At 43.1% G+C, this 23,547-nt stretch overlaps 1 protein-coding gene and 1 long non-coding RNA gene across 5 annotated transcripts in view; both read left to right on the plus strand.

Annotated features, from left to right (window-relative positions):
- PTPN2 (protein tyrosine phosphatase non-receptor type 2) overlaps positions 1–21,638 on the plus strand; it is a 95,171-nt gene extending 73,533 nt beyond the window's left edge. For 3 of the 4 annotated variants that reach the window (XM_040994864.1, XM_040994867.1, XM_040994865.1), the window contains 3 exons: positions 5,214–5,392; positions 12,918–13,019; positions 21,275–21,638. In XM_040994864.1, the coding sequence (XP_040850798.1) occupies positions 5,214–5,392; positions 12,918–13,019; positions 21,275–21,296 (303 nt within the window). In that variant the 3' untranslated portion in view covers positions 21,297–21,638. The remainder of the gene's footprint in view (positions 1–5,213; positions 5,393–12,917; positions 13,020–21,274) is intronic. The other variant, XM_040994866.1, reaches the window with a different exon arrangement.
- Positions 6,667–11,793, plus strand: LOC121165868. The gene is made up of 3 exons (XR_005885330.1): positions 6,667–6,676; positions 7,677–7,678; positions 11,285–11,793. It is a non-coding gene; the product is annotated as an uncharacterized LOC121165868 (long non-coding RNA).
- Positions 21,639–23,547: the final 1,909 nt, after the last annotated feature.

Raw genomic sequence — 23,547 nt, forward strand, 5'->3', positions numbered from 1 at the left:
TTTTCCCAGACCAGTTAGCAAGGAGCTGGGAAGAGGAGCAGCTGAGGCACAAACTGGCATGTAGGATGGCAGTGTGGCAGGCGGCAGATTTACTGTCGATACCACAAATCCAGTCCCTGAATAAGCTTTCTTTTATAACCTAGAGTAGACCATCGAAGTCATCATGTCATCATATAATAAATAAAATTATTTGAATGTTTTATATATTTCAAAGGCAAATTTAAAATATTCTTAAGCTGGTCTATTTAGTTATAACTTTGTTGTGGTTGGTCTTAAGTCAGATTTCATATAATATTTGTCAATACTATTTTTAAGGTTTTATTTTAAAGGGTTTTTTTCCCCATAGGGAAGAGAAGGAAGGAGGAGGTTTGATCCCCAATGCTGATAAATCTGTATTGCGAGAAATAAATGAACAAATTGTTGTAAGATTTTTTTCCCCTATCTTTACAAAGCATTAGAGAAAAAATTTAATGATAAAGCATGAAATTACCCTGCCAGAATAACTGTGTGGAAAACTAACCCATGAAATTCTAAATCCCACTTCAGAACCCAGATACTGTCTGCAGTGAGTTCGCTCCCCAAAGAGGGTGCCTTCTTCGTGTCCGCAGGCACCAGGCATTCATCCTGTTCATGAAAGAGGAGCGCTCGTGACCCAAAGGCCTCATTTCTTTTTCTTTTTTCTTAAGATTTTTTTTTTTTAAGGTAGAACTGTGGAAAGAGAAAGAGACAGAGATCTTCGATAAGCTAGTTCACTGCTGAGATGGTCACGACTGGGGCCAAGAGTTTCCTGCAGGTTTTCCACGGGGGTGGCAAGGGCCCAGACACCTGGGCCACCCTCCCTGCTTGTGGCAGGCCATCAGAGGAGGCTGCACGGGAAGTAGAACAGCCAGGGATTGCAGTGGCTCCCCTGGATGAGATGTACAGCACAGCACTGGCCCCGGGGCCCCACCTCTTCGTCCCAGCACATTGCAGGTTGGCCTTCAGCATGGATTCTGAAGGGACATCCTGGACACGTGTATTTACCTCTATGGATGTTTATTTTTATAAAAGTACCTTTTTACTCCAAACACTGTGCACTGCTTTGACACATATGCTATGGAGATACTTTCTGTTTATTTTCTCCTCCTCAAACTTTACTGGTACTATAGCCATTAATTACATGTGTTACTAGGTGTTTGAAATGTGCCTTTACTTAAGATGTACCTGAATCGGAGCCAGCTTGTGGTACAGCAGGCTAACTTTCTGCAAGCACTGGCATCCCATATGGGTTCCTGTTCATATCCTCGCTGCTCCACGTAACATCTAGTTCCTTGATTATGACCTGTGAAAGCAGCAGGAAATGGCCCAAGTGCTTGGATCCCTGTACCCACATGGGAGACCTGGAAGAAACCCCTGGCTAGGCTGCTGGTCTAGCTTCAGCCATTGCTGTCATTTGGGGAGAGACCCACTAGATGGAAGATATCCCTGTCTCCTCCCCCTCTGCAGATTCTTCCTTTGAAATAAAAACAAATAAATCTTAAAAAAAAAAAAAAAAAAGGTTGTGCTTGGTGTTTAAACTGTATACCAGATTTTGAAGACTTAGTACAGAAAAGCTATGAAATATTTCAGTAATTTAAGAAATGATAATCTTATATATCACTGAACACTCCTATACTAAAACACTCCTATATCATTGAACACTCCTCTACTAAAACCCTGCTTTAGAATAGCAGTCTGCAATAAGGTCCTTTGAAGTCACAAGTCCTAAAGTTTCTGTGCCTATTTCAAAGATGTGAAGTTACTCTGTTAGTGTGGAAATCCATGACAGTTTGAAGAAATTTATTTCATCCGGATGACCAGATTTGTCAGCATAGAGTTATTAATGATAATACTTTTAATCTTTTTTAAAAATACTTGTTTATTTGAAAGAATAACAGAGAGGGCTAGAAATCTTCCACCCACTGGTTTACTCCCCAGGTTCCTGCAACATCCAAGGCTGGAACAGGCCAGAGTCAGGCTTCCAGAACTGCATTCAGGTCTCTTGTAGAGGCAGCACTTAGCCATGACCAGCTGCAGGGAGACGGACTTGAGGCAGAGGATTTGGCACTCAGATGAGGCATTCCAGCAGCATTATGAGGGATACAAATTTACGTTAATTTTTATAATATGATTTCTTACATACATGAATGTAAAGTGAATCAAAACCTATAACAATAATCAAGTGATTGTGTGGGGTTTTCTTTTAATTATTTTTGTTTTGTTTTGTTTTGTTTTAGATTGATTTATTTGAAAGGCAGAGAGAGAAACCAAGGGTGGGGGGTTATACATTCCGTTTGCTGGTTGACTCCTCAAATGCCTGCAGTCGCCTGAGGGACCAGGTCAAGGTCAGGAGCCCCCAGCTCCATTCTGTTCTTCCACATGGGTGGCAGGAACCAAGTACTCGGGCTGTCGTCCTGTGCCTCCCGGATGCATTATCAGACAACTGGGTCAGAAACAGTAGCCAGTTCTCCAACTACTCTGATAAAGGAAGTTGGTAGCCAAAAGCAGAAGCTGACCCCCAACGTCTCCACAAACACCCACCCATACAGTGATTGTATCTTAATTGATATATGTGTGTGTGTAATTACAGTCATGTAGCATATATTCTACAGGAAATTTGCAGTGACCTGACCTACCTTTGTAAATTACGTAATTTCCGATTGTCCTCTGATACACTTTGAGGCATAAATACATAAGATAGTTGCTGGTATTGCCACATGTTTCTTGGCAAACTCCCAGTGTCAGGACTGGACAGCCTGGGTTGAATAATCTAGTTCAGCAATTCAGACTGATGCTGTAAGATCTAAAGTTAATAATCTGATCCTACTAATAAGATATTAAATGTGAAATGATAAACTTCTAACAAATGTCACTGTGTTTCCAAGTTTCGTTGCATCGCTTCAGTCTTGAAGGTGCTTTCTTTCGTGGGAGAACTGGATGGAGAGGGGATTCCAGACTGAGTGGGGCGTTACACACATGAAGTGTGCTTCAGTATGAGTACAGCTTTAGAAAGGTGAAACCATGCCAGACTTGCACATGGGAACTCACAGGAAACTGTTATTTAGTGCAGTCAAATCCCTTGGCTTCACACTTCCGTGGTGACAAGCTGCGACAGGTGACTCATGACTGCCTGCTCACTTTTGTATCGGAGAAGAGTAGATACTTTAAGTTTGCTGCACACACACATGGCAGAGTCAATTTTTGAAAGCTCGCTACCATCAAACAGCTCCCTCCTCCATCCTACCACTTTGCTGAGTGCCTTTCTTATTGACAAATGCTGAATTTGCTGCATGTACTGGGAAGTGGTCCAGTGAGGCTGGATTTTTGGGGTGTTCTTGTTCATTGACATTGTTGAGTGTTGTCCGAGAACAAGGCCAGGTTGTTGTAACTGGGTCTCAGTAAAAAAATGGAAACTTCAAAACTCGACCAACATGAATTGTGGAGACAGCTGAACGTGTTTATTGGGTGCTTTCTTTATCCTATGTCTGAAATTGTTGAGCTTTTCAGAGACAGACAGCATTAGGAGGGATTACAAGATTGTCAGCGCAACCATCTGGGTTAAATTTTGCCCTGCTCTTGCTACACAACTTGAGGCAAGTAGCCTAAAATCTCTGGACTCATCTGCACAAGGGGTGTGACAGTAATGCCTTTCCGGCTGTGAACTGTGAGACAAAAGGAAGAAGATTGACACAGTCATTGAGAATGAAAATGTCCCATCCCTCGGTGCATGGTCTGGGCTTCTGTGACTGCTGGCTGGATTCCTCAGGTAGAGGTCAGCCTCCTGTCCAGCTTCATGTCTTTCCCCTGGAGTCCATGCTCCCTGCACTCCGGCCACATTGCACAAATTGTGCTTGTCACTGTCTGCCATCTTCCAGGCAACACAGAGTACACAATTTCACACTCTGAATATTTTGTAAATTAGCTGATCTAAAACAAATGTTTATTATGCAGTTAAGTAAAATAGCCATTTCTAGGAAAGGTGGGGCTGGTAAAATGCTTTTTTTTCCATTCCTCTGTTATATGATAATAATGGGGCACATTAGAAATCAGTTTATCTAGGGAATGAGTGAGTTTTCCAGGAGTTTTAGAAATTAAATATGCAGGCGTTGCTTTTAATGGCACGGTTTTGTATAAAAGTAGTTCCTCTAGGGCATGAATATTTTATAAGTTCCAGAGATGTTTGAGTTGCAGTGTTACAACGCTGTTCAAAGTCATTATTCTGCTTAGCTAGTCTAGTAGTGTTTTCTTTGTTAACTTGATCCAAAATAGCTTGTTTCCATGGTGGTGTCCTCCAAGGGGACTGCCCTTTGTCCACAGCAAGTAATTTGGGTCAGTGTCAGTCATAAGTCATGAAAGCCATTGCCTCCCCTGCTCTGCCTCTTCACTGCTGACTTCCAGGGCATGGATGGCTGTTGGGTTCCCAGCCCTCGTAGCAGTTGAGAAGTCATACTCCTGGTTTATTTTTCCTTTCTTTCTCTGGCCTGTGCAGTGGTAACTTCCACCTCGGTGGGTACGGACACCCCTTGTACCTCTTCCTTGCCGTTGTTACTAGGAAGTGATGGTGAAGCAAAGGTGACTTAGCCTGCTGGACATGCATTGAGCTCCACCAAGGCTGTAGGAGGGGGCTAACATCCTCTTTCAGAGAAAAACTAACGTTTGTCTCTGTATGATTCCCGCTTTCTGTGATCACCCCCTCTGAAGTTGAGGCATGCCTGAGAAGCTGCTTGCCCAGCCTACTGGTGCGCTGGCATTCTGGAGTTGCTGGTATACCTATGAGGGACGACCCAATTGGCATGACTAGGGCCTGCCTCAGATCACATCCAGCGGCTGGACTGTTTATACTTTACATTACACACCGTGGATTAGGGCGTATGAAGAGTTGAGCACAAATCTAACTTCTTACTAACTGAATTTTAGTGAGGCCATAGTTTGTCTCAAAGAGTTAAAAGGCCACTAGACTTTTATTAAAGTTATATTCAGGTACGTGCTGACATACATAAATAATTAAATGATTTGTTATTTATTAAATTTAGGCATAGTTGTAAAAAGTACTGTGGTATGATATATCTTACTGATTTTCATTCATGTTTCAGCATTACAGAATTCTCTTCAAACTTGAATGTAGAATTTCAATTCATAAGGGATGCCAAAATTTTAGCATGTGCACTATTTTCTCATTTCTCCTCCCTCTTTAGAAACGGTGGAAAGAACTCTCAAAGGAAGATGTATCTCCTGCTTTTGATCATTCATCAAACAAAATAATGACTGAAAAGTACAATGGGAGCCGGGTAGTTCTAGAAGAAGAGAAGCTGGCGGGTGACCGATGTACAGGGCTTTCATCTAAAACGCAAGAAGCTGTGGAGGACAGCGAGAGGTAAGCCTCCTGGTAGTACATGCCATAGCAAATGAGGCTTTCTGCTTGAAAAATTCAATGGACAGGAAGCAATGTACATTAGCTGTCTGTTGAATTAATATTTAGATAGTAGGTGTTACATATTTGTTCTCAAAAATTTTTTGAGTTGTACGAAAAAGGCAATTTTATAAGCAAGTTGAAAAATAAATGAACTTCTGTTTATAACTAAATAAAGCTTCTGTTTATAAATAATGTTGAAAAAGACAGAGTACAAGTTACTATGATTAGGTGCTAAAATGTACAAATACAGTAACTAAGTGATTTGAATACTTGCCACCTGTACAGTTACTAATAAAATTACAAGAGTTTAACTAATTCCATTACTGCAGGCAAAAAGCGTTTTTCTAAAAAAAATTACATAAAGTGCCATATTATCCTTTTTTCATGCTAACCATGTAACTGTGTAATCATTCAAAAGGGTTTTGTTTTTTAATATTTATCTATTTAAAAGGCTGAGTTAGAGAGAGAGATGTTACATCCACTGGTTCACTCCCCAGGTGACCACAAAAGCACGGCCTGGGCCCACCTGAAGCTGGGAGCCTGAAAATCTATCCAGGTTTCCCATGAGGATGCAGGGGCCCAGCGACTTGGGCCGTATTCCATTGCCTTCTGCAGGGAGCTTGCGTGGAAGTCCTTGAACCAGCACGCACATGGGTTGCCGGCACTGCAGATAGAGGTTTTTAACCCACCGTGCCACAGTGCTGAGCCCGAGATTTTTTAAATTAAAAAAAAAAAAAAAAAACCTGTATTTCTAGGGCTGTAGTTATCTTACACACACATTAGAAAGCTGGTGTTCTAAGATGTATGTCTTTTTTTTTTTTTTATCTCTGAATAACTTTTTTTAAGACTTATTTTTAAATTTTTATTGGAAAGTCAGATATACAAGAGGAGGAGAGGAAGATCTTCCATCCACTGATTCACTCCCCAAGTGGCGCAACAGCCAGAGCTGAGCCGGTCCAAATCCTGGAGCCAGGAACTTCTTCTGGATTTCCTACATGGGTACAGGATCCCAAGGCCTTGGGCCCTTCTCAACTGCTTTCCCAGGTCACAAGCAGAGAGCTAGATGGGAACTGGTGCCCATATGGGATTCTGGCACGTGCAAGGCGAGGACTTTAGCCACTAGACTATTGTGCTGGGCCCTGAATAACTTATTATTATTTTTTTTTAGGGGGAGGAAGTCAAATATACTTTTCATTGTAAGAAGTTCCATATTGAAGTCGTTTGTTAAGACTGAGATTTGGGATAGTAAATAAGCATCCCCTGGACCTTATAGCTTCATTCTTATATTTTCCTTATATCAAAATTATATTTCTGAAATTTTATAAAAGCCATTTCATTTTCAGAATCCAATTCATTCATTCATCTCATTTCCAGAATCCATCACAATTTAGTGATGTTACTTACTGTTTATGACTTGTAGGATAAGTGAAAGTATAAAGTTGTTTATCCTCTTTTTAGCTTTAAATTGCAACTTCTTAAGATTTATGTATTTATTTGAAAGAGTTACAAGGAGAAAGAGAGAATGAGAGAGGGCTTCTATCCTGTGGCTCCCTCTAGATGGCCACCATAGCCAAGGTTAGGCCAGCCACAACCAGGAGTTCCTTCCAGGTCTTCCATGTGGGTTACAGTGGCCCAAGCATACTGGGCTCATTTCTGTGCCTTTCCATCCTTGTCCAACTTTAAGTATTCAGAGGTTATTTGAAACCATTCAGAGCTGTGGTAGAGTGTCTTCATGTGTACGTGATGTGTTCACATGGTTGGTTTTTTCTCTTGTTGTCTTCCCTGTGACGGACTGGTGTATGCTCGAAAGCAGAGGGACTGTCCCAACAAAGAAATAAGGTTTCTAATAGGTGAGCTAACTGAAAGACCATCTGTGGCTGACACAGGCAGAGAAGGAAAGGTTAGGGTCAGTTGCACAAAAGACCATTAAAAGTTTTGTTGTTGAGTCCCACTAAGTTTTTCAAAATTCCTCTGTATTTGAAAGTAAGCGAAACAGAAGGATTTAGACAAAGTAAAATTCCTGTCCCAGCATGGCATCTGGATCAGGCCAAAGCTAGGAGCTTGGAGGTCAGTCCAGACTCCCGTACTGCCTCCTGCTGCAGCAGTGGGAGACTGGCATTGGGAGCTGACTGCAGCTCACACACTTGGATGCGGGATGCAGACCTCTCAGACGCTGTCTTAACCACTATTCCAAATGCTTGCCTTCTCTGGTAAATTTTAATATTGATAGCTAGCTTTATATCAGAAGTACTCCTAGAGCAAGATATAATTTGACTTAAGTTCCAGCCATCAAAAGAATAGAAGGTAATACTTTCTTGTCTTCATCATAATTGAATATCCTCCAGAGCGGTGTTTGTCAAAGTGAAGATCAAATCTCATAGCTGTGAAATCAGTTATTGGGTTATAAAAAAATGTGTTTTAAAGAATAGAATAGAAATTATTGGAAATTGCCAATAGTTGGCTATGAATATTCTAACCTAGTTTTGTATGTGTTCATATTATATATAAATTGCGCATACACATGCATGTTGTGTATATAGATAAATTTATGTGTATGTTTTTGCTTTGTTGGGATGATAAGGTATTTCATAGTGGAAACTGGAATCTTAATTTGACAGCCAGTATTGCTTGTTATCACACAACCCATAAAGCCACATGACTGAGATTGGATCGCAGCGTGGCTAAATGAAAATTCTTGAGCCTCGTCTCCCACTTGTTAGCACAGCATACAACATGCCTGCCAAGGCACGTGTTGGCAGAAGTCTGCTGAGTCTGTCAGAAATTACGTAGGATTTCCCACGGATAAGGGTCCACAGGAGACTTTCTGTGTAGTCTAAATTGCAAGAATATGTGCAAAAAACCTGGCTAGGCTCAATCGGCAGGGTACTACATAGAAATAATTTGCTTAGGCCCAGCTAAGTGACAAAAGATTTTGTTGGATCACAAATTGGAAATAACCCATCCTCTAGAATAGTACTCTTAAACTACATAAGGCAGAGGATGTTTGGCACAGCAGTTAAGGTGCCACTTGGGACACCTACAATCCATGTCACAGTGAGTCCTTGCTGTGCTTCCGATCCAGCTTCCTGCTAACTCATCTGGGAGCCCACAGAGTACGGCTCAGTGGTGGATGTGTAGCCATCACATAGGAGAGAGGTTGTGTCTGCTGACTGTAGCCCAGCCCAGCAGTGTCTGTTACAGGAAATTGGAGGAGTAAATCAGTAAATGAAAGATGTCTCTGCCTTTTATGGATAAATGATTGGATGGATGGATAGATAGATAGATAGCATGCCTTTGTGTTTCTAAGTTCAATCCTGAATTATATACTGCATTTTTGGAAAGTACTAACTTTCTATTTCAATATTTTAAGTGATAAAAGTTATATGTTCCCAGCCCTATCAAGAATCATAACCAGTTTTCCCCAAATACAAAAACAAACAAAAAAAACCCAACTCTTTAAAACTCTTACATAGCATTTAAAGTGCCAACTGCCTAATCATATAATCTATGATTTTTTTTTTAATTTTAGTTTTTATTTTATGATACAATTCCATAGGCTCTGGGATTCCTTTTACCCCTTCCCAAAATCCCCTCTCTTGCACCACTGATTTCCACTATATTGTTACAATAGTATAGTCCTACATAAGCAGTCATAAGTCCGTCATTCTGCTGTTTAAGTGTATCCTTACATTGTGGGCATGGACAATGGCAGAGTGTCCAGCATCCTATTGTCAGAATATATTTAACAGTTTCATTGGGAGTCCATGTCTGTCTGGAAGTAAAGACACACACTGCACTGTATGTTCACATCTTGATATGATAGTCTCTGTTACACAGTTACTACACCTTGTGATGTAATTATTTAATCATATTGAGCATGTATGGCAATTGATGTTACTGTAAATACAAGATACAAATTCTAATCACCTCTATGCTGCCATAAAATCAAAAATAATATATTAAAGATTTCATATACAGTGGAATGTGGCGATACGATTCTGGGCACCTTGCGAGGGCAGGTTAGAGACCCATGGAGGATTAACACTTCCTGTCTACTTCAGGATGGATGGATAGGTAGCCTGGACTTGAACACGGATTTATTCGTTAGAAAATATGTGCATATTTTTTCATACCGAGTTTTGAGATCAAAGAGTGAATTCTGGGTATACCTTTGACAATTCTTTGTAACTGATATTCAGACAAAATTCAGACATCCAAGAATAGTTCTATACTGTTCTTTGGTGTCCGTGGGGATTGTTCCAGGATTCCTAGATGTAACAAAACTCATGAAGGTTCAAGTTCCTAATATAACATGTAATATTTGCATATAGCCCACACATTCCCTCCTGTAGCTTTTAAATCCTCTCTAGCTTACATATAATAACTAATACAATATAAATACCATGCAGTTGCTCTACTCAGTTTCGGGGATAATGGCAGGAACAGAATGCCTGCACATTTCATCCATGTGTAGTTCAATCCGTGGATGTGGAATCCCTAGGCGTGGAGGGCAAAAGTGCAGCCCGAGAGCTGAGAGAATTGGATAGGTTAGCAACGGAGGGACCAGAGGGGAGGGAAGGTTTTCTGTTTTTGTAGGGAACAAATTTGGAACAAGTTTAGAGAAGAGCGAAAACTCCTTAGGACAGGAAGTCAGTCCTGGGGAGCAGAAGGTTCTGGGGTGGGTCGCGTGCCATTCACCCTGCTGTCCTTGAGTGAAGACCTGGAAGGAACATTGCTGCATTCTGTAGTAACCCTGTACTTAACTTTTTTTTTAAAGATTGTATTAATCTTTAATAAGTTTGGACAGATTTGGTGTGACTTGTAGATATAGGTCTCTGTTTACCATTTTGAGAAACTGTCCAGTAATGTTCTACATTCCCTCCGGCATTAATTAAAGAAATGAGCAGAGGGGCCAGCACTGTGTCACTGCAGGTTAAGCCAGCATCCTGTAGACTAGCTTGAATTCCAGTTACTCCACTGCCATTCCTGCTCCTTGATATTGCACCTGGGAAGGCAGCAGAAGATGACCCAAGTGCACGACCTCTGCCACCCACATGGGAGACGCAGGCGGGGAGTCCAGGCCCAGTCTAAGCCATTTAGGCCTTTTGGAAAGGTAACCAGCACATGGAGTATCACATCTCTCCCACTCTGTGACTCTGCCTTTCAAATACATAAATCTTTTAAAAGAAACTCAGATAAATTAACAAATAGCAGTAAGATATCCTGATACTGGGTCCGGCGTGGTTGCCTAGTGGCTGAAGTCCTCGCCTTAAATGCCCCGGGATCCCATATGACACCGGTTCTAATCCTGGCAGCCCCCACTTCCCATCCAGCTCCCTGCTTGTGACCTGGGAAAGCAGTCAAAGATGGCCCCATAGCCTTGGGACCCTGCACCCACATGGGAGACCTGGAGGAAACTCCTGATTCCTGGCTCCTGGCTTCGGCTTGGCACAGCACTGGCTGTTGTGGTCACTTGGGGAGTGAATCATCAGACAGAAGATCTTCCTCTCTGTCTCTCTTCCTCTCTGTATATTTGACTTCGCAATAAAAATACATTAAAAAAAAAAAAAGATATCCTGATACTGTCATACTTCAAAAGGTTTATGAGAAGTGGAATTTAAAAATGAATTGATTTTGATGCAAGGATTTTTTTGAAAGCAATGCTAGGCTTTACCGTGAGCCCTTCAAGGACCCTCTTTTGTAGATGCCACATGGAAATTTTTCTGATTGTCTGAAAAGCACACTTGGCTTATTACGCTGAAAGTATATAGTGTCATTGTATTTTAATGTACTTGAAGATTGTGTAGGCGTTCACATGATGTTCAGACGTTTTCAGGGTCCCAGTCTCTACAGCTGTTCAAATAAACTCATTTGGGGTCTTGTCAGCGATCATCCACACACTGTTTGGGTGGTAGAATTCTTTGGTTTGCTTTAATCTGTTCTCCACTACCTGCTTTCCCTTGCTTGACTGTAGTATTTTTTAAGTCCTGTGCACAAAGATGGAACGCCCCACCATCTGGCTTATTCTCATTATTGTTCCTCAGGGTTGGCTCATGTTAAACACTTTAACCAAGAAAAAAGGTTGTGTCTTACATGCAGTAAAGACCAAAAAGATATTCAGGACTTTTAACCAAGCTATTTGTTCAGAGCAAAAGTTATTGTGACAGTAATGTTTAATTTGGGGGTAGGAAAATGTAAACTTTTGCCATAATACAGATAATATGTAAAAAGGAGGAGATGATTTTGTGAGTGTTTAAAATTCGTTATTTAATCATTTGTTTGAAAGCCAAAGAGAGAGATCTTCCATCCACTGATTTAGTCCTCAGTGGTGACAGTAGAGCGGTTGGAGACAAGAACTCCACATTCTGGGCCCGGCGCGGTGGCGCAAGTGGTTAAGGTCCTCGCCTTGCACGCCCGGGATCCCATATGGGCGCCGGTTCTAATCCCGGCAGTCCCAATTCCCATCCAGCTCCCTGCCTGTGGCCCGGGAAAGCAGTCGAGGACGGCCCAAAGCTTTGGGACCCTGCACCCGCGTGGGAGACCCGGAAGAGGCTCCTGGCTTCAGAATCGGCCCGTTGCGCTCAGTTGGGGAGTGAATCATCGGAGGGAAGATCTTCCTCTCTGTCTCTCCTCTCTGTATATCCGCCTTTCCAATAAAAAATAATAAAAATAAATCTTTTTTTTTAAAAAAAAAAAAAAAGAACTCCACATTCTGCCCCCCCCCCCCGGGGTGGCAGGGGGCCTAAGCACATGGGCTGTCTTCCGCTGCCTTCTCAGGCACATGAGCAGGAAGCTGCTCAAAACACAGCAGCCTGGGCACAAACAGACTGGTCCTCTGACAGAGTGACCCCACCGCACTGTGACACCAGCCCCTGTGCGTTTTCTATTTCTATCTTTAAACGCAAGAAGTAGTAATTTATTTGTTAACATTTGCTTCCTTTTCAAAACATTATTTTAGGACCTAGTATCTTGGGGGTCAGGAGCTTCTTTTGAAGTAAAAATTCTATATTGAGGAGGAAAATAGGAGCTAGAAATATGTGTGGGCAAATGAAAGAATAAGTAGCCATCATAATTAGATAACCTTTGCCAGGGAGCTTTGTGATACATCAAAGACAGTCAGGTGTGGGGGAGACCAGTGTCTTCTGCTTGCTACTTAGCAAAAAAATCAGTCAATCAGTCAACCAGTCAATACCAGCAATCACCAATTCATCTTTCAAGAAAGCAAGTACCTTGGTGATTTTTCAGGTCCTGCTACAACAAGTACTTACTAATGTGAAACTGTGCCGGGAGATGTTGCTGAGTTATAAAGAGTACATCCCTGAGCCAATTTAGAATGTGAGGCATTTTCCCTTTTGAATTCCAGGGTTACAGTAAGATGAAAAATACCGTGAGGGAGCATGGGGCTTGGGGTTTGTGCTCGAACTTCTGTGTTAGTGCAGATCCTGCACACACACACTGCCTTTCATTTGTTTTTCTCTGTTCGCAGTGTTCTACGGAAACGCATGCGAGAGGACAGAAAAGCCACCACGGCGCAGAAGGTGCAGCAGATGAAACAGAGGCTAAATGAGACTGAACGAAAAAGGAAAAGGTGGTTATATTGGCAGCCTTTTATCACTAGGATGGGGTTTGTGTCAGTCATTTTGGTTGGCGCTCTGGTTGGCTGGACACTGTTTTTTCAACAACATGCCCTATAAATAAACAGTCCGTGTTGCCAGGTAAGCTTCTGCGCTGGTAGCTGACAGTGCTGCATTAACCGCAGGGAATTTGTTAGCAGTGAGCCCCCTCAGCCCCCAAATGGTGCAGTAGGCTAGACCTCAGCCCCAGGAGATCCCGCAGCCCCAGGCCAACATCTCAGGACTCTTCACTGCAGGTTCCTCAAGCCCAAACTGTAAGCAGCTATCCAAAATAAAGACACTTGTGTTTGTTCCAAACTGGTCCATTTTGCAGCTGTATTCCTACCTGTCAGACTTAAGTGTTTCACCTGACCAACACCGAGAGATCCTTTATCACAAGGATTTGGTTTTGGAGGCTGTCTGGATCTCAACCTGCACTCGATACAAGCAATAAACATTGTGGTTTAATCTGCATTACTAATGCAAAGAAAATGACCTTTACATTCTTGTGTATAATGTACGATGTACTATTGACATGGCCATCAACACTTTATATTCTCTACCATTTCAGGGTGAATATATTTTATAAATACCTATTTAAGCTTAATTTTGTAGCTAAATGTACTTTTTAAAAAGCTCAATTTGAAATCTGTTACCATAATGAAATAAATTGTATGTTGATTCAGCGTTTCCCTGGAGAGAAGTTTGATATAACCAGTTAGAGCTCTAAATAAGCCATTTCTACTACATATTTGCATTTCCTTTATGTCCTACAATTTTCCCTATTTTAATCAAAGTTTTCATAAAAATATTTCTGAAGGAAAATTCTCTTTCTGGGTTAGTCGGATAACAGTTGGGTAAGTCGTTATAAAGAAGTCGATTCTGTAAAACCCCTCACTGATACTGTCCATTTTCCATGAAGATTTTGATGTTGTTACCCTCAATTTATAATTGGTAAATTAGGATTTGCGAGGCAAGTTAGCCACATTTTAGGATCCATGATTTTGGTTTATTAGACTGAAGTTTTGAAGCAAGAGTGTTTTCATGTTCTTTCTAAAACTTCAGTGACAGAGTAGACCGTATGCAGATCCTTCCCGGTCCCTTTGGCTTCTGAATGGCTCTTGTTCCAGCGTGCTGTGTAATGAGACTCTCTGCTGGTTTGAGTGCTAGCTTTCTCTGTGTCCAACATTCCGTTTCATGCTTGACTTGTTTGGCTTGAAATAGTTGCCTCAAATTTACTTGCTGAGAGACATGGCCAGTGTCCGTCATTTCCATGGTTTTCAAACTCTGCTCCTGGGTTTGTGTGAGGGCACAGGGCGACGGCAGGCCTGCAGCTTTCATTTCCAACCACAGCATCTCTGCATTGCTTCTTGCAGCACATTGGATTTCTGCATAAGGCTCGGTTATTTTATGCAGAGCACTTCTCATTGAAAAGCAGTTTGAAAACCATTGGTATATATGATATTTTGAATTGATTTGATATGTTAGTTTGTACTGCAAGTGTGAAAGCAGGATGTAGGTGGTACTGCACATTAAATAAGATTGACATAACACATGCCTGAGTCCTGATTTCAGTATTACTGTGTCACATGACCTTGATACAGAGAGGGGATAAGAGGGCCGTTTTTCGTCTGCGTTAGGCGTGTGTTCAGGCATCGAGACCCTCTGGCTTTAGGATGGTATTGGTTTAAAATCTTTTATTTCACTTGGCGTTGGTTTATCTCGCTACAATATAGTATGTGAACTGTGCAAGTCCGATGTGGGTAGGCCTTATGCTGCCAGGGAAGGTGGCTGTGCTTTCAGTAAAGAGGGAAAGCCTCCTTACAGGAAACACATGGATAAGGATAGCCCCAGCACCTGTGCTGGACTCAGCATTTCAGCTTTGCTTTTTGTCTGCTGTTGTCCTTCCTGGATGTGTTAGTTGCTATGTTTTTTAAAAGTCAAGTTCAATGTAGTAATCTGTTGGTGAACTTTCTTCCAGAGTCACGTGTCTCCCCACTCCCAGCAGGTCCTGCACATGGTGTGGACCAAGGAAGTGTTAGAGTGTTAAGTAGGCACCATCTACTAATTAGCGCAGACGCATGGTGGTGGGGCGTGGTGCCCACAGCTGTCATCTTAGCGCAGACGCATGGTAGTGGGGCCTGGTGCCCACAGCTGTCATCTTGGCCTTTAAATGCAGTGTGCGGGTCAGAGAGGCAGACACAGACAGGGTCCCTGGTCCTGCGCGCGCGCTGCTAGCTGCTAGAGGAAGACAGGGAACTTTAATGGTTTTGTGTCTAAATAAATAAGTAAATAAAAACCATATATCCTTCAGGCTATTGGTAAATTTTCAAAGATTTATCTTAGAGATTTTTCTAACAAGTTTGTTTCTTGAACAAGAAAGGAAATGAAAAACAACAAACCTTGCTGGTGGTTTTCTTCTAACAAGAGCTGTGCTGAACAAAGCACGGATTCTGACTCCTCAGTAACTTGTAACTGGTCCATTAGAGTTGATGATATGGATCAGCCAGTATACATGGAATTGAAAACGAAGAACACTCCTTGGGTTTATTTTCAGTTCCCTCTCTGCTTTCAGCATCAGTTCAAGGTGATGGTGGCTGTCCTGGATTGGTCATTTACAAGGTGCCAAGCACCGTGCTAAGCACTTCTCTTACATTGTCCTAGTCAATCCCCGCAGCCAGCTGATGAGGTAGGTGTTGTTATTCAAGCGGTAATCATCCTGAGACACCATGGTTTTACTTTTGTGGTGCTGTCATTGAAAAAAGATTTATTATTTTTAGAAATTGGGTCATTTCTCTTTTAGAAAAATATCTCCATATAAACAAAGACCAGGGCCTGGCAATATTAGAATGTTTTTGTTGGCCATTGCGGATGTAATGAGCTCTTACTTTTCCAAATTGCCTGCTGATGTACATGTGGAAATAATCTAGTCCATCTTGATTGTTACTTTGATAAAAATATTTTTAATGCAGTCTGCTAAGAACCAAATATATGTAGATATGTACCCTATGTAGATAAATCCATAAATATAGATAAATAGTAAGCAATTGTGTCTGTATATTATTCTTTGCTATATTATATATAGTATAGTGTAGGATATACACCATGTATAGTATACATACCGTTTGTTGCACACTCCCAGAGAGGAAGTCAAGGCTGACCTTCATCTGGCTGTCCCGGGTGCCTCTGTCCGGAGTTTGGAGCTGGGTACATAGCAGAAAAGGTTATGCATGTTACGCATTCTCAACTATCTATTAACAGTTAATAAAGGCTCCTTTACTTTCAAGAAGACCTTATTTGACGTTGGTTTTTTGTTTTTTTTTTAAACTGTTCCTTTAAAAAGATTTAGTTAGTTTTATTGGAAAGTCAGATTGATACAGAGAGCAGGAAAGACAGAGAGGAAGACCTTCAGTCTGATGATTTATTCCCCAAGTGGCCGCAACGGCCAGAGCTGCTCTGATTTGAAGCCGGGAGCCTCTTCCAGGTCGCCCACGCGGGTGTAGGGTTCCAAGGCCTTGGGCCGTCCTTGCTTTCCCAGGCTGACTGCAGGGAGCTGGATGGGAAGTGAGCTGCCGGGATTAGAACCAGAGCCCACATGGGATCCTGGTGCATTCAAGGTGAGGACTTTAACCACTAGGCTGCCACGCCAGGCCCTGTTTTGGTGTTTGATGTTTTGTTTTAGTTTGTTTGCTTTTTAAAAGGTTTTGTTTACATGAAAGAGAGACAGAAACAGACATGTGTCTGGATGAGGTCAGGCTGAAGCCGGGAGCTTCATCTGGATCTCCCCTGTGGGTGGCACGGGCCCGAGTGTGTGGGCCATCTTCGTCTGCTTTTCCCAGCCCATTAGCAGGGAGCTGGATTAGAAATGGAGCGACCAGGCATGAGTCGGCTCTCTCTCAGGCATGGCCTCACGTGCAGCTCCACAACACCAGCCCTGGCTTGCATGTTTTTGGATGAGAAAGGCATGGACTCTCATAAGTAAATGAGAAATCTAATCTGTTGCTATGTGCTAGAACTGTGCCTTGTTGGTTTGTTTGTTTGTTTTCATGTATTTGATTTCATTTTATGATACAGTTTCATAGGCTCTCGGATTCCCGCATCCCCTCCCCATGCCTTCCCTCCTAGAACTGTGTCTTAATGACCTAAAATACAGGTCTTGGTGATTGTCTGAATGACTCACCTTGGGGTTGACCTGTTGCACTGAATTTTCCTCCCAGTGTTTTCAGACTTGATTGATGCATTCTAAAAAAAAATTTTTTTTTTAAATAGTAAAAGCAGATTTACAGAGAGAAGGAGGTTAAAGATCTCCCGTTCTATGATTCACACCCCAAGTGGCCACAACAGCCAGAGCTGAGCTGATCTGAAGCCAGAAGCTTCTTCCGGGTCTCCCACACGGGTGCAGGGTCCCAAGGCTTTGGGCCGTCCTCGACTGCTTTTCCCAGGCCACAAGCAGGGAGCCAGGTGGGAGAAGAGCAGCTGGGATATGACCCAGTGCTCATATGGGATCCCAGTACATGCAAGGCGAGGATTTAGTCACTGGGCTGTCATGTCGGGCCTGGTTGATTTGTTCGAAGCTGTGTCTCCCAGCAGTGTTTCTGTGCTAATAGCAGCAGCAGACCCACACAGTGAACATACTGGACGTTGAGCTGTCTCTTGTTCCCTGGGTATGTGGATATGGCCACATGCCTGGGTAGAAAGAAACTCAGATTGTGTCAGCTTCCTAAAAGTTCTCAGTTCAGACCCTGCACATTTACTGTTCCCTGTGTGCCTGGGCTCAGTACAACCTTTTCACGGCACATCCTGAGTTGGGAATTTAAGCTTTGTTGTTCTTTCTTGGGTGACATTTGAAAGTTTTTCATACATGCGGGAAGATGGTATGGTTTTGGCTACTGCATTTTGCCCTTCAGCAGCAGGGATTTGCTCCAAGAACACCCCAGAGCAGTCTGCACAAGCACTGTCGCTCTCCCCTCAGAGCGCTTCCCTCCCTTGAGTCCGGGTTCAGAAAGACTCCTTGTCTTGGGGAAAGTTGTTCCTCGCTGTCACTGTTGATCCTTTCCCTGTCTGCTCAACTCGAGGACAGAGCCGTGGAATAAGCAGAGAGTGGTGTGAGCAACTTCTGCTTGGTTTAAATGGCTTTTGTTATATTTTAAACATGTATTTATTTATTTGAAAGAGTTATACACAGAGGGGATGATCCTCCATCTGCTGGTTCACTCCCCAGATAAGCTGCAACAGCCAGGCATGGCCAGGCTACAACCAGGACCCAGGATGCTCATCTGGGTCTCCCATGTGAGTATTGGGGGCCCAAACACTTGGGCCATCTTTGACTGTATTTACTACACCATTAGCAGGGAGCTGGATTAGGAATGGAACAGCTGAAACTTGAACCTGGGCTCCTACCCGGCTCACATGCCATAGCCTTACGCACTACTCTACAATGCCAGCACTAATGACTTTGTATTTGGCATTGGAAACCTCACACCAAAACACATTTGGAAGAGCCTTGGCCGTCTCTGGGAAGTCATTGTTCTCTCTGTGTTTTGGTCTTTTAATTTAGAGTAGAGTATGGGTTATCAGATTCAGGATATTGCTGGTTGTGCATGACGCAGTTTGCGGAAGCTGCAGGGACAGTTGCACCTGATGTTTGTTTTTCCCCCTTTTTTGGAGATCATTCTTGAAGAAGCATCAACTTGTTCTTCATTGTTGCTCTCATTTGCTTCGATTTTCAGACAGCTGGTGCTCTTGGTTTTGCACATGGCTTCTATAAGAACTTTGCAGTATTTCAAGTTGGTGACCTGAGGAGAGGGTCCTTGGAAAGGTTCTCTCTACCACCGTTTCCAATGTGAGATAGAGAAGTATGTGAATAACCTTGATTCATTTCCACGGAACATTGCTGTGAAAAGACCAAAGTGACACGAAGTGCAGGGTGGCTGCCACCAGCCAGATGGAGCTGGCCCGTGGCAGGAGGGCTCTGTAGGCAGCCAGCCATGCTCTGGTCTAGTGAGGGAAGGTTAGGCTTGCGAGGTCACATTCTCCACAGAAAGCACCCACAGCAGACTTCGTTTGATTTGCTTCAGCTCATTTTACTTTTGTCAGTAACACAGCAAAAACCGAGCCAAATGAACGTATTAAGAATTTCTGAGAGGAGGCTCACTTTTCTTTCCAGCCGGGCAAATAAGCCGGTTGCCCCTCCCAGTGATTTCAGGTTTCATGGGTGATGGTTCCATCTTGGTAATTGTATTAAAGATACACTTAAAGACACGACCTCTGGGGAAGAACAGCAGTGTATGTTGAGCATGCCTAGTTGTGCCAGCAGTTTAAATACAGACTCCAACCCACAAAACACCTCTTCCATGCAGATGTCACTGTTCCTGTTTTCAGATAGACAAATAAGTTGCCCAAGATGGCCCTGTGAGTCAAGGCCAGAGCTGAGATTCAGCCCCATCTGTAGTATTCCAATCACAACACCCCACCTACTTTCCCTAGTACGTCACACAGTTTATGTTCCTGTGGAATATTTGAGCTAGATGTTTAGCTGAAAAAATATAGACAACCACTCTCACCTGTTAGGATCCAAAATAATCATCTTGCTTCTACATTGCGCTTACCGAAGAGGCAGAAATACAACCCCCCATTTACTGCCTCATTCCGTGAACACCTGCAGCAGGCTGGGGAACTGACACCGGATGCCAGGGCTTCAGTGTAGGTCTCCCGTGTGGGAGACAGAGACCCCACTTCTAAGTCATCGCTGCCGCCCCGGCAGAGCACCAGTGGGGGAAGCTGGAATCGGGAGCAGGGCCATGTGTCAAACCCAGGCACCCCGAGGGAGCACAGGCTTCCTGAGCCGAGCCTGGACCCCTGGGCCGAACCATCACCCTGCCTTGTTTTCAAACAACAAAAGCGTGAAACAGTTGGAACTACAGTTCCAACCAGAAAACACCAGAAATCGTATGAATAGCCTGTAATCCAAGCCATTCATATGATTTCTTTTTGACTGGTCACACGGAGTTCCTGGATTTGAAAGAGCAGGCCTTCTGCAAGCATGGGAAGGAACTACGTATTTTGTAGCAGTCAGAACCTACAGCCACTTTGGTTCAGGGCTGGAGATCTCTGTCATGGGTGTCCATGGAGCGTTTTCTCACCCCAGGGGCTCCTCAGCAGAATGCGAGGCATTTCTCCGTCAGCGTTGGCCCCTCAGAACCAAATGGACTAGTGACAACACTCCAGAAGGGCTCGGGACAGTTGCACCTTCCTGTTGGAAGGAGCCAGTGGGCAGAAAGAAATCTAATTCTCAGCATTAGAAGGTTTTGGCGAGATGTGTAGCAGTGATGTGCGCTCCCATGCGTGTATGTGGAGATAGGATAGCGAGGGACATTTAGACTTGGGTTTTTGTGGTGGTCGTGAAAGGCGTTAGAGTGGTAACACCATGAACCTCCCCAGAAGTTTAGTTCTTTACATACGTTGTGAAATAAGGTTAATAACCGCCTTTGCACAGTCCTTCCCTCCGTTGTTTAACACTGATTTTTACCTTTTGGTATGAAATGTAATAAATCTGTCAATTATTTTATGTGTGTGTTTTTCTTTTACATTAGTAATAACCGAAGTATCATGTCTCTGCAGTTCTGTAGCTGTAATTGTTAGGATTCTCCTTCAGGACAAAAACATCTGTTAACAATCTGTGACTTAAAGCTGTAAGCCAACTTTATGTTCAGACATTACGTTGATAATATTTTTAGCAGTGTTATACATTGGAAGTCCAAATTGGATTAGACTTTTGCATTGAATTCCAAAGTGTTGGTAAGTCTAGCGCATACCGAACAGTCTTGCCAAATTCTTGTGGGTACCTTTTATTTATTTATTTTTTAATCCCTTTCTTTTAAACCTGTTTGTCTGTCGATCGCTCGCATGGAGAACGTTTCTTGCGTAAGACAGGATGGCCTGAAAATTCAGAGTTAGCAGTTCTTGAAGAAGAATGTGGATTATGGGGCTTTAACATGGGTCAGCTTCACACCACCCATCCGATTGGAAAATCAAGGACTTGAGTCGTTGTGCCATAATACCAGTGAAGCCCTTAGTGCGGTTGGATGTGACTATGTTGGATTGATTTTTTTTTTTTTTTTGGTTGCCTTTTTGGTTCACTGTTAGTCCTTTCATGTTTGCGTGTGTCTCTGTACGTCCGTGTGTTTGGTAAATACGAATTGAATAGATGACTTCTTATTTTATGTTTTAGGCCAAGATTGACAGACACCTAAGTATTCATGACTTGAGAATATTCTGCAGCTCTAAGTTTTGAACCATTGATGTGCAAAGCAAGACCTGAAACCCACTCCGGAAACTGAAGTGAGGCTTGCTAAAACCTGTAGATTGCCTCACAGTTGTCTGTTTACAAAGTAAACCTTACATCCAGGGAATGAAGAGCACCCACCAGCAGAAGACTTTGCAGAACCCTTTAATTTCATGTACTGTTCAATGTTTTTTAATGCGTGTATGAAATGTAGAAAGTTGTAAAAGAAATAAATTAGGAGAGATTACTTTGTATTGTACTGCCATTCCTACTGTATTTTTATACCTTTTTGGCAGCATTAAATATTTTTATTAAATAGACTATGTTGGTTTGTGTGCATTATCTTAGGAGAGCTTTGCTTCATACAGTCTTTCCCTGTGGGCTTACGCTCAAAAGATTTTTGCAACTGACAAGTTGAGATGGGTTCAGGTTGGTTGCTCTGTATCCTTCCCAATAAATAGCCTTTGTGTTGTCATAAATTGTTCAGGCGGAAAATTTAGTAATACTCCTTTCCTTACGTGGCTAGTAGTATTGCCTCAAAAGTTAAAATTAACTTCATGTAATTGCAGCCGTTCATGACAGCTTGGAAAAGCAGTGTTAACCCTGCTCCCCATGCTTGGCTTTCCCTAAACAATTCCTGTTATGAGGAAGCCACAGGTTCTCCCCACCCCCATCCCCACCCTTGGTCCAAAGACAGGATTTCACATTCGCACCTTAATTAGAGGTAGTTTTGTTTTTTGCCAACTTGGGAATTCTTGTAGTACCGTTCATAAATATGAGAGTACTTCCAAAACATTCTGGGGAAGTGTGTGGTTTTAATTCCATTTTTTTTTTTAACTCTGTGACGTACCTTCATCTTTTTTTTTTCCCCCCCCTTGTATGTGTCTGAAAAATTTGACTGCCTTTTGTTATGTTCCCCTCGGCCTTCCGGGTTTCCCAGGTCTTTGTAAGGAGTCGGTAAACATTGGCCCCAGCCAGATGTTTTCTAAAGGGCACAGCAGGAGCATCTGGAAGAAAGCTCTCGCTGCCTCCGCCTCCTCATCCCCACACGCTGTCCCTCTTCCTCTTGCAGTCAACCCAAGGTCATTGGAATTGAGCCTGAGCCGTGTGCTCACGCACTTGAGTTCTTTCCCATCAGCACCTCCCAGCCCCAGCATTCAGACCTCTTAGATTCCTCCTCGGACTCCCTGAGGCTTGGCGCATGCCCTCCACCTGGGGGACTTGCTGTGCATTTTTAACAGGCTTTATGCCTCCAGTCGAACTCCATGCAAGTTCTATTCCAGCTGCTGCATTTCTGATTCAGCTCCCTGCTGGTGGCTTGGGAGGGCATCAGGGCATGGCCCAACTCTTTGGACCCCTGTATTTATGGGAGACCTGGAGAAAACTACTGGCTCCTGGCTTCCTACCAGCCCAGTTCCAGCTGCTCTGACCATTTGGGGAGTGAAACAGCAAACGAGAGATCTCGCTTCTCTCAAGTGAAAGTCAATAGATCTTTGAGGAAATAAAGTTCCTCTAAGCATGGAGCTATTCCTTAGAAGACCATCAGAGACAGCAGAAGGCCGCTAGCTGACATTGCTGAGCAACAAGAAAATGATGTTGCAAAAGGCAAAAAATGATCAGTAGTAAGATGTGAGTTACCGAACTTGGAAAAATGGGTATCTTGTTAGGATGACAAGCCCAAGCCCTCCAGAAAATAGAGGCAAAGCACCAGCCCTTTGGACTCCCGTGGGGCAAGGAAAGACCCTGTGACAGGGAGGCTCCTGGACCCCAGACTTCTGGCTAAGCCACAACATTAAGACCTACAGAGCAGCCTCCAGTGCCTGCCTGGGCCACACTCGGTGCCCTAGAAGAGACTGTCAGAAACACAAAGGCAGATCTGATGGGACTGTGGAATCCCATCAGGAAGGGGACCCTGCACTTGCCACTTAAAAGTGAGGAAGAGCAGAAGTATATTTGGATGTGTTGCTGCTCAGGACGGAGTCGTTAGCTGGTCTCCATCCTGGGCGGGAGAGAGACATGGAGGCTGAGGTCTCAGAGCCTCTCATCCCACTAACCAAGGGGTCACGGTGCCGTAGGACAACTATCCTGCCCATTCACGCAGGATCTGCCTCTGTGAGGTTGGTTCATCTGAAACCTGGCAGCGAGGGACTGTTCTGGACACTAACAGGGAGAGAAAAAGAAATGAGACACACAAGATATAAATTCAGTTTGTTGAGAGA

Source organism: Ochotona curzoniae, unplaced genomic scaffold (genome assembly GCF_017591425.1).
Source record: "Ochotona curzoniae isolate NIBS_2020 unplaced genomic scaffold, NIBS_Ocur_1.0 contig_908, whole genome shotgun sequence".
Classification (NCBI taxonomy): domain Eukaryota; kingdom Metazoa; phylum Chordata; class Mammalia; order Lagomorpha; family Ochotonidae; genus Ochotona; species Ochotona curzoniae.